General features: G+C 52.7%; 1 protein-coding gene across 1 annotated transcript in view; it reads right to left on the bottom strand.

The window, feature by feature from the left end:
* Positions 1-517: 517 nt before the first annotated feature.
* The window catches only part of LOC133351693 (SRSF protein kinase 2-like), a 71,262-nt gene continuing 60,139 nt past the window's right edge, over positions 518-11,640 (bottom strand). Inside the window, 5 exon segments of the mRNA XM_061567103.1 lie at positions 518-6,646; positions 8,499-8,591; positions 10,119-10,188; positions 10,801-10,908; positions 11,127-11,227. Coding sequence (XP_061423087.1) covers positions 6,462-6,646; positions 8,499-8,591; positions 10,119-10,188; positions 10,801-10,908; positions 11,127-11,227 — 557 coding nt within the window. The 3' untranslated portion in view covers positions 518-6,461.

Raw genomic sequence — 11,640 nt, 5'->3', positions numbered from 1 at the left:
GGTGTGGTGCTGGTTACACCACTCTCTAATCCACCTTGTATGCCTTTATAGGTGCTCACTAACAGCACTTTCCCCAAAAGTCTGGAGAAGGCTACACAGAGGGCTGTTTGTCTTTGTGTGTTGCCAACTGTGCCACATTGGCCCACAGGGGAGCGCAGGTGGTGCATCTGCCAGTAAGTAATACCAAGCCAGTCATCCCATAGCACCCGAGTCTGGCCCGTGACGTCTTGTCAGCCAGCATTCGACACTCCATGTAGCCTCAAAATGCACCTAGCCTGGCACAAGAGCTGTGGTGACGACACCATCACTTACTGGCGAACAGCAGCTGTTGTTGTTGTGTATGTGTGTGCTGGTCTGTGTGTGTAATGCGATGCTTGGTCGGCTGTCCCGGATTTCCTAGGTGCTTGCTAACAGCACTTAGTGGAACAGTCTGTTGAAGGCTATACGAGGGATCCTTGTCTTTGACGCGTGTTGCTGTGTGTGCGTGGTTTGGCCTAAAACCCACCCACGGCAGCTCTAGAGAAAACAATATTTTATTTGATCAAACAGACACAAAGACATGTTTGTAATATCGGTTCACGACGACTCACTCGCATCGCGTCACAAGAAGAAACGTATTAACATCATCGTTATTATTATTACTGTACTGTTATTATTGTTGTTATAATAACGCGTCGCCATCGGAATTCGCTTCATCTCGTTCGGGTGCCGCCTGCGCTCGTGGAGAACGGAGCCCCCCCCCCCCCCCAACACTTGTGCCTTCCCTATCAATTAATCCCAGGATGCGATCCAATCTAAATGCGGATCACCTAGTGTACGTGGGGCGGTGCGGGGGGCTACGCGGGACACGTGGTGGAGTTCATTGTGGGGGTGGTGGAGCCTCACCGTGTGGACGAGTAGTGAGTGAGTTGAGCGAACGTTGGCCACTGCTTCCTCTCTTTAAATGTCCCCTATCCAACACGGCAAGCACCGACACCGCGATTCAGTAATAGCACGGCTGTCTGTCCGGCGTGGGACGGATGGCTGTGCTATGTATTTACACGAACGCACGCGCACGCAAAGGGTGTTGTGTGGTGCGTGTGGCAATGTCACACGTGCGCACACACACACACGCGCGCGCTGGACCCTGTCACACGGCACACAACACCATGGCTGGCTCGCCCGCCCGCCAGCCAAGTCACTGCAAAGCAATCTAAGCACACAGGCCACTTTCCCGCCGCATGCGCGCTCTCCGCATGGCGGGTGGCAATCACGTAACCTCCGCCAGTGAACGTCAGTCAGAGTTAACGCTACGGGGAACACGTTTCACGAGAAGCCTTACCCGCGATTTCCCCATCCCATCCCTGTGCCTCCAATACCCCGAACTCGCTCGCTGCGCAACATCCAGTGTTATCTGCCACCTCTGTGCGTCGTCTCCCGTCAATCATCTCCGCTTAAAAAGTCATCACCAAGGGGAAAGGTAACGTAAAAAAAGGAGAAAATGACAATCAATAAATAAACGGGTGCCCCTCCGCGGGCCGTTCAGTGCGACATCCGCTCTGGTGCCCATCGCCACTTCATCCTCAACCGGAGGAGCGGGCGGCACACCAACCACGGTCACTGGGTCTCGCGATCCCTTTGCTGCTCGAATAAAGGTGCCGTTTATTCAAATGGGAAGTGTTTGGGATTATTGATCTAAACGGATGCTAAACAAATTATCATGCGTGCCGTCTGCCCAGCAGTAGAAACGGGCACGGCAGAGCCAAGTCGATCGGCAAGTCGCGGCGTGGTTGTCAAGTCTGGGTATAATCCCACCTCTTCCGAGACGTGGTTGGCCAGCGTGGAAGAGGAGACCAAGAAGTTCACCATCTTGTATACGTCCCTCTAAATATTGTACCCCAGTCAAGGCCAGTGGCAAGTTTCATAAAACACTCAAATCGACTTAATCACTTAAAACAGTGCAGGGGAATAGCCAGTGTTTTATGAGGCCAACACCTACACGTGTAACAATTTTATCATTACAATTATAATGTGTAGGTCTCAAGGGGACTTGTTGGACTATAATTCACCACGCTTGCCAGTGCAGACTGGAGAGGAAGGAGACCCAGGACCTGTTCAGACATTACTCGCCGTCGACGTGAACCTCTGCCGGAAATTGAACTCCGGCCGCCGGGTTCACGGTACGGTGCACAAAACCGTCGCGTCAGCGCTCCACGTCCGTCCATCCGAATATAATCGCATATCCTTAAGCTAAATCAATTTGGGATGCGGTGATTGCGAAGGATACCGTACATATAGGTTATCCTCGTAAATTGAACGGTTCCTCAAACTTCCAACCGCAAACCAAGTGAATGTGGACGGATGCTTGCCCCACTCGCACACAGCTCCATGGGCGTTGAGCTCCATGCACACAGTGCTCCACAGGCATGGAATTCCATGGGCTTGGAGCACCACGTATATGGAGCTCCACGGATATGGAGCTCAACAAGCACGCTTGTTTACTCAGGAAAGCCTCACCGAGTCTCAAAGACTCGTTTTCCAGGAGGCTGCCGCCAAGTATTCGCAGTCGGGATGTGTCGACCCAATTGAGGAATTTGCGGGTACAATTTCAGCATTGAGATGTTTTGGCCAATACTGGTTACAATGGTTTAACGCGTAGGCTTTCGCGACCAATATCATCCATAATATTTACAATCTGAGATTGTAAATGTTGTGGTTCGGCTCTCCAACACACCGGTGTGCTGTACTAGTGACGAATTGGCATGTTCTGTTTACGTGACAACCCTTACTAGTTGGCTTTGTCGGGTGGTGGTGGATTTTAACGTCACATTTATATAGTGACGCGATCTAACTCAAAAACCTCTATTATAGACCAGTTACATTGTATGGGTTGTTTTTACTATGGCAGAACAGGAGGAGGGGGGGAGAACACACTCCACACGCGAAAGATGCACGAGCAGGGAATCGAACCTGGACATTTCTTGCTGAGCGCCACCCTGACGCCTGATTATTATTCTTATGACAGTCGAAGTCCTCAATAATTTTTACAGACGTGGCCTACAAATGAAGCAATCAATTGCTGCAAAATGGCAACATGAACCAATTCTTCTTGAACTGGAAACAGGAAACTACTGTGGATATTCTGCCACCACCACAGTGAAATGCCAGTGATCTCACAGGAACACCGCGCACATTTTATTGGTTTGCTTACAGTGGAACGTACTACTGGTAAATCGCGATGCCAACCAAATTGCTATAAAAAGCAGATATTTATTTACCGTGTGGGCACCGTGTTGGCACAAACACCATAATAGCACCCACCCACTACAGACGTGCGGGCAAGCCAACCGAGAAACTGCGAACCCACAACTCGCACGTCATGTGCACACAGCCTCACCACGCGCACAACAACCACCTCCGCGGAACGATGGCACACGGCCATCGCATCTTGCACCCCCCCCCCCCCATCACACATCGCGCAGTGACGTCTGGTACTCGTGGGGCAACTGGGTGACCCACGGGCACCAAGCGGCTTCTGGAGGAAGCGAGCAGCTGGGATGAGAACGCCCCCTTCCCTCCCCACCGACCCCATCGACAACGAACGCCAAGGTGGAGGGAGAAGTCCCATACTAAAAATCTCTGACAGCCACTTTCACCCAATGGAAGAAACCTCAACGACCGATTAACCCAAAACCGGTTGCCCCGCCAAGACCAAACGTTGCAGGGGCTCGTGACGGCGGCGATCATCCGACGGACTTGCCGATTTACTGGCGCTGCAGCACAAGGACTCGCTCGCCACAAACACGACCAGTGGGACTGCCAACTCAACAGTGGCACGCTTTCGGAGACATGCCGGTTGACCAGGTGAGGACCTATTAGATCAGGTAGTGGCCCCATCTGGTTGGTGAGATGAGAACCCACTTAAGCGAGAGCCCATTAGTTTTACCAACGATAGTTGAATGTGACAAAATAATAAATGTCTCATTTCACATATTTGTCTTCTCCACATTAATAATAAAAGTATTTCTTACACAACCCATAAGCCACACGGCCTTCTGGAAGTGCATCATTTCAGCAACATTATTTCCAAGCAATAATGTTGCTGGTTTTGCCTTCGTGTCTAATCACTGTCTCTCATCACTGTCGACACCAGTCCAGTTTTGCTTGTGGCGAATCGATGTATTCCCAGAAGGCCGTGTGGCTGATGAGATGTAAAATATTTTTTTTATGTGGAGACGGATATGTGCAGCAGGACAGTCTGCTTATTTATTTTTGCTACTTATATTCTCCCCAACGACGTGGTTATTTTGATTTAATTGCACAGGTGAGAGCCCAATGAGGCACGAGTGCCCATTCGTTTGTCCAGGTGAGAGTTCGTGTCCGTGTCTCACACCAGTCTGAGTTGGAAGCCCACGGCAGTCGTTTTCCCTGGCGATGAGATTTTGGGTGGCGCGCTCCTCGCATCCCTGTTGTTTGTAAACAGTGGCCCTCCTGTATCGCGTATATAATATGCATTCACAGGGAACGATGACGTCTAGTTGTACATATACTGTGTATACTGTAATATATAACAGCTACTGCCTCCATTAACACCGCTACGCGACCTCACTAAAGAAACACACGGAATTGTGCGCGTCACACCTGCGAGATGAGACGTATTTGGTTGTTGATGATCTTAAATTATTTTAAATAATATGAATAACAAAATTATCATAATAATAAAGCCTCGGAACTTACCCACGCGTGCACGTGTCTCGCCAACGCCGCACTCCACGGCGGCGAAAATCCACGACAGCGACAAGACGACCCAAGCACTCCTCTCCACCCTCATCAGGGCAAGGGCGCTTCTGCCGATTCCGCCTTGCGGATTCGCGTGATGAAATCTGTCCTGGCGGCACGAGTCGTTGAGCTGGCCTGCATCAACGCGGTAAATCTCTGCACCCTGCGAGGTCGAGGCGCTCTGACCCAAACAGGTCAGAGCCAAACTGATACGAGCGCAAGGGATGCTCTGCCCGTGGCGCCCAGACCGATTCTGTTCACGCAATACAGCACACGGGGCTCCACCAGCTAACGGACGTAGACAACCAAGCAGCCGAGTTTGAATCCTGACCCCAGTGGCGTGGGAGAACATTTTAGAAGGGGTACTCTTCAAGGAACCATCTCACTGGCTCGTTTTTGAACGAGATCAGGAGTCATTTGATGACTCCTGAAAGTGACTTCTCTGTCAAATGTTCTCTATTTATTTGCAAGGAAATGCTTGCAAAATATAAGGGGTTTAGGACTAAGGTCAGTGCATAAGAGAATATTAGGGCAAGAGCTAGGGATAAACTGTGGTCAAACTTATTAAAAGAGCTGTGATAACGGGTGAGGTTTAGGTATTGGGGAAAGAGCTTAAATTGAATGTCAGGACTGGGTCCTGGTTGGTGCCACCGTCAGGACCCACAATTTCTCTACAGACGTCGCTGCTTGTTCTCCCTCCGTGTCCCCTCTCTCCACACTCTGGTCTTGCCACGCTGTCGTCATTGCCCCCCTTCTCAAGGAAAGGCCGCTCTACTATCATTATCATCTTCCTCCGCCGCCACCTTCTCCTCGTGCTGTGCTCTGGCACTCCGGCCCCCGATCGACAAGTCACGTGTGCCCGAGAGACTCTCCGAGTGCGACGCTCACGTTGGGGACCCCCCCCCCCCATGGAGAAAATGCCGCCGCGTCGGTGCCAGTCACTTACTGCCTCGTTTATTCACACAGGGGAGGGCGGTGGCGCAGGGCAGTGCAGGGTGACGTGAAACACGCGCTGCTGGGGTGCGACGCTCGGCGTGGGGCTCGAAACTTCGCGGAAGAAGTGAACGCGCAGACAAGATTTTAAAATCGCTCGCGGGAAGAGAGAAAAATTCACGCTCTACCAACGACGACCGCTAGCCTGAACGGCGCCTACAGAAGCCACGGTTCAAGAGACGCCTCCACCAGGAGATGCACGCGCACAAGCGCTCGACTACTTCCTCTCCAATTGGAGCCCATGGAAACAGCCTTCCATTTCAACCAATGACCGATTACTCAAATTCTCATATTCACCAACAAAAACGAGCGGTACTGAAGGGTGAAAGGTATAGAGTGGCGCGTGACACATGGAAAGAGTTCAGCGGCGGCGCCGTCGCCTATTGTTGGCGAGTGCCTTGTCCCCCACCTCTCGGCTCCAGCCGGTGAGCCGACAGACGCAGGGAGGGCGGAGACAGCCTGCCAGGGAAACGGTGCACTCCCCCACCCCCCCACAGTTTTGGCGTACGCACGGTAGAGCGAACCAACTCGCAGCCGGTGTGTCCACCGTCCTTCATCCTGGCTTCCACCGCCATCCACGGAAGATCTATCCCCAAGACGGAGGAGTGCGCCGTGCCGGGCGTGGGGCGGTGGAGGTAGCGGGGGAACGGGCGCGCGGTGTGAAGAGCTTCGGTGTGGTCGCCGCGCCAGCTCGTCCGCCGCGCGCGTGACTACATGGTGAGCCACGGGTGCCGCAGGCACTCGGCTGCGGTGGCCCGCTTCTCGGGGATCAGCTCCAACATGGGCATGAGGAAGTCGCTGAACTGGGCGGCATCCTGTTGGGACCACTCGTACTTCTCCACCAGGACGTCGTACAGCCCCCACGGTTTCAGCTTGGTGATGTGCCGCAGCTCGCCTGTGGGGCAGACAGTGTGTCACCACTTCCCCCTCGTGCTGCCTTCTCTTCTCCCGGGCACTCGCCGCTAAATGTGCAATGATTCACCACCCCCCCCCCCCACGTCCCCAGCAATTCACCAAGTTGTCATAATCCAAGGTCAAGAATTGGTCCAGCATTTGATAGCTTTAAAATCTCGTTTGTGTTGTCTGTTTTGTATATTCTGTCGGCTTGTTCTATGATCAGGGTCAACAACTCGAATCAAGGGTGATGGGGTGAATCGCAAACATACTGACCACCAAGCATGCAGGATATCCGGCTTATAACGACGAGGCATTTTATTCTCTACACTTAAACTCTGCTGAGTTGTTGAAATCTTGTCACCATTACCGCGACAAAATATGCATTACATCATCATTAAGTAAAAACACAGCTATCACGTGTAAATGCTGGTAAAGGTGCAGTCCTTAAATTGCTTGCTCACGCCACTGCTGGCAGAAGGGCCTCCACTAGAGGGCGCTATAGAGAGAGAGAGCCCCTTTAGAGTACGGTCCCCGGACCAGCAGAGGTCCGCGACCGTCCCCCCAGGTGGTCCACGGGGCTGTGATGCAAATGCAGATTGATCTGGAAATAATCACAACCTTTATACCTTTTGTTTTGGAAATTAAGTTGACTTACGATATTTAATAATAATAATAAAAAGCATCAGTTAGGTAAACTACACTGATTAAACTACCCTAAGCCTAAGATCTAAATGCCCACCCCACCCCCTAAAAGAAAGCATTTTAGCTGCGTTTAAGAAAAAGTTTTATGTTCCGGTAATATGAATAATTTAGTATTACTGGTATTAGAGAGAGAAGTGAATGTGTTCCGTCAGCGTGGCGGGGGGCTGGGTGATCAGCAGAAATGTTTGCATTGGCTGACTGGTTCGCAGGCCAAAAAATGTTGAGAAACACGACTCGAGAGGGTATTTGGCCTACTCCAGCCACACTGGCCAGCATATATTGGAACCGGTGGGAGTGCCCACACTTTATCCAACCACATGCCACCTGCCCATCTTGTGACTGTGGCATACTCATGTTAACTGTTGGGTGGATATAGGCGGTGTGGGGGGGATTTAAACAAAAAACTTTCCCTTTGGGAGGTCAAACCGACGATCTCTGGATTGCAAGTCCAGTGAGGTAACCATGACACCACGGCAGCATCAACCACCATGCAAAACAATTAAGTTATATCGATTCGAATGGACTAGTGGGTGGGTGCGGAAATGTGGTGGACGGGGGATGGGGGAGTGGGTGGGGAAGAGGAGGGAGGAGCGGTAGGAGAGGGGATTACCTTTCCGGTTGAAAAACTCACGCGAATACTTCCCAGAGAGAGCTACATCCCGCGGGATCTTCCCCAGCAACTCAGTGACCAGCGCAATGTGGTCTGTGTGGGCAGGGCGAGTGGATGGGGCCACGGTGGTGGGTGAGGGGAGAGGCGGGGGGGTAGGGGGGTGGAGGTGGGAGGGGGAGGTGGAGAAGGTGAGACGCGTCTCTGACGCGACTACCGCGTGCCCGGTTGGGAGGAGGCGTCGACCACCGGCTGCTTTGATTATTAATTATTCGTTGTCAGATTCCAAGTTATTACAGCGAGCCCATTCTCGACCATCAGCGGTTTAATCGACTCATGGCTACCAGAGCCTCCGACCGTCCAGATAAATTGAGCGAGGTGATGCACGCATGTTCGCTATACATTTTACCAGCTTGCCAAAAACACAAGTGCATTTGAAAGTAACGTGTTTGGGAACTAGCAGCTTCGTGGTCGGGGCTGCCCTCCCAAGCAAGGGCTTGTGGCGGTCGCAGGCGCCCGGCAATCGGCACGGCGGGTCTACCTCGGCGGTTGAAGAATTCCCGCGAATACTTTCCCGACAGTGCAAAGTGCCTGGGGATATTCCCCAGGAGCTCAATGATGTGAGCGATGTGATCTAAGGGGAGAGAGGGGGGGAACAAGGGACAGAGAAGCACAGAGACAGAGATAGGGAGGACGGGAGATGAGGACAAAGAACAGGAGGCAGCAGGAAGAGAGAACAGAAGAGAGAGACACACACAGAGACAGGACAGGCAGCCACACACACACACACAGACACATGGAGCAGCACCATCAGTCAAGACCCCCAACAGTCGGAAACGTTCATTTGACACAAAAACGACGAAAGGAGTGGGACGCATCGCAGCATGCAGCAGGTGGGAATCACAGCAACCCGAGCGGAAAACTTGTTGGAAGTGAGATCAGCTCACACAGCCCTGTCTCAAGCCAGGTGAGCGACCTCCACACAGGCAGGGAGAGGAAATCAAGAGAGCGCAAACAGCTTGCAGTCGGGCACACGCGCCGATTGTTAACGGAGGCATGCGGCACACTGGTTAAACGAGCGCGCCTACAACCCCTCGCCATAGGTGCTCCGAATAACATGGCAGCGGCCAATCAGGAGCCCGAATCAACCCGAACCCCATGACCCCTGACCCTTGGCAGTCCCTTGTTTCCACCACCACTTTATGTTGCGGCCGTTAATGCGGCCATTACCGCATTCCACGGGCCACCAAAAGCAACAAGTGGCAGCAGCAAAGGTTTTTTCAGCAGTGGGATTTTTCTTCATTGTGACCCTTTTTGGCTCTCACATTCAGAGAGGAGCTGTATGATTCCTTTAGTAACACCACATTGGGTGGCCATTATTACTATCATATGTGCAGCCATTTTTGTCAATCCACTGCTGCATAAGGGTATCCCGAAGCTGTGTGGGTCATGGGGGGGGGGTTGTTTCAACATACTTCCCCCATACTGGTCAGTGCGGGTTGTCCAAGGCAGATAACGTAGACGTGGGAGCACAGAAGAACAGTGGAACAATGGATTTTGCAGCACTGCCCTCTGTCTCGCTGTCCACGTCACGTAGTACGGCTCCACAGCTGCCTAAGAACACCTGGTATGGACGGAGGTTGCACACCCAAGCACGATCCAGGCCTAAAAAGCCTGCTTAGCTTTTGAAAGCTAACAAGATAGGTTAAGCATGTGGGTAACTGGGGTTAGAGTCCTGTCTACAGTGCATGGCAAACACAGGGCATCATTTACACGATGCAAGTTAATATTTTTAAAAAGCTTAACTTGTTTTTAACACAAGTTTATTTTATAAATGCTCTGAGATGCCAATAAATAATATAAACTCTTAATTATGGTTACTTAATTTGACAGAGGATAGGTTAGAGCAGTGTTTCTCAACTCCAGTACTCACGATCTCCCACTATGATTGTCAACCTTTTATAGCCATGAAAATTAGGCCGCTTTGCACGGCATGTGCCTGATGGTTGATAATTATAATATGAATGAAAGCTGCACCTTAGTGGGGTGGGAGGGGCGGAGGGGTCCCATAGATCGGAGCTGAGAAACACCACGTTAAGCGGACGCATAAATCCACGCACGACCACAGAAGCCCGCGCGACGTCGCCGCCTGCGCTCCTACCTTCGTCGCGCGAGTAGTCCTCTCCAGAGTGAGGCTCAAACAGGTAGTCTCCTGTCGCTAGCTCGAACGCCTACAGAGGGCAGGAGCAGGAGGGGGTGGGAGGGCAGCGGGGGCCCGTGCGCAGCTGAAGTCAAAAGAGTGCAATGCAGGGGGCCCGAAGCTATGCGGTGCCATTTCTCTGCATCGCACTTCTGCGCGTGTACAGCCGTATGTCAATCCACTGCTGGAAGGACCAAGGCCTCCCCACATCGTCCTGCGGGTCATGGGGATTTTACTGAACCACAGTTTACCACGCTGGTCAGCACCGGTTGCCGAAGACTTGGTCGTATCGGTGTTGCGTCATGTGATGTTTCGGTCGCCGGCTGTGGCGCCGAGAGAACAAGGATGGCGTGTGACTCTGCGCAACGGAGCAATGCTGTTCTTTATTCCATGTTTCTGACGCATGGTACACCAACAATAAACACACTGCCTGGCGCGTCGTTATTTATAGAGCGTGGTGCTGGGATTGTACAGGGTTGCCCCTCCTCCCCTCGTGTCCCTTCAATCAACACAAGAGGGGTGGAAAAAAAGAGGGGTGGGGGGGGGCAGTGGCTAACTTATGGCAGAGTAAAGAGCTTTGTATGCTGGTTGGGTGGGAGAACTGATATAATTAGCAAGACACGTGTTGGGGACCGTCGCTCACCATGCACGCCGTACTCCAGATGTCGGCGGGCGTGCCATAGCCGGCCCCTATGAGCACCTCGAGCGAGCGGTACTGCCGCGTCTGGATGTCCTCTGTGAAGTGCTTGTGCTGGGAGGGTGAGGCGGGCAGGGCACACACGCGACGACAAGGGGGAAGCACGGTGAGCACCCGGCACAATCCGCGGACGCCCGTCACAGCCTCCCCTCTCTCGCGTCGGCGGCACGGCTCGGCACTGCGGTGGCGCCGACATTGCTGAGCCTCCCTTCGGCAGAGGGAACGAGCGATTGCGTGCGTGCTCCGGCGTAGACTAAAGAGTGGAAACTTACAACCCAGCAGGCGTTGCCGAGGTCGGCAATCTTCACGTTGATCTTGTCGGCGTTGCGCGGGTCCAGGGGGTTGACGAGAAGGTCGGCGGCGCACAAGGGCACTGCGGGGTGCGGGCGCACACACAAAATGTACATAGGACACACTCAGTGTGCACAGAGTACACGCACACACAGAGTACACGCACAGCATGCAGCGCGCACACACACAACACAGGGCACAGTGTACACAGCACAAAAAGCACACAGTGCACAGCACACACAATACACACAAAGACAATGATCCCCCTGTATAGCCTGAACAGATTCTTGGGGCAAGTGCAGGGAAGCAAACATCTACGAAGACCGGTAAGGCACACCAGGGAGTGGGTGGCCAGCACCACGCCCGGCCACTTTGTCTCCCGTGTGCCGATGTTAACACACCACACCAGGTACTCAAATGAGCATGAGTTGACCTAGGCGAGGCCCAGGACCAGTTCAGATATTCGTCACCGATGTTGGCTGTGAGTGGAAATCG

Source organism: Lethenteron reissneri, chromosome 38, assembly GCF_015708825.2.
Source record: "Lethenteron reissneri isolate LAM-NWPU_2019-01 chromosome 38, ASM1570882v1, whole genome shotgun sequence".
Lineage (NCBI taxonomy): Eukaryota > Metazoa > Chordata > Hyperoartia > Petromyzontiformes > Petromyzontidae > Lethenteron > Lethenteron reissneri.
Note: the sequence above shows the minus strand (reverse complement) of the source record. Positions and strands in the feature narration are given on the sequence as shown.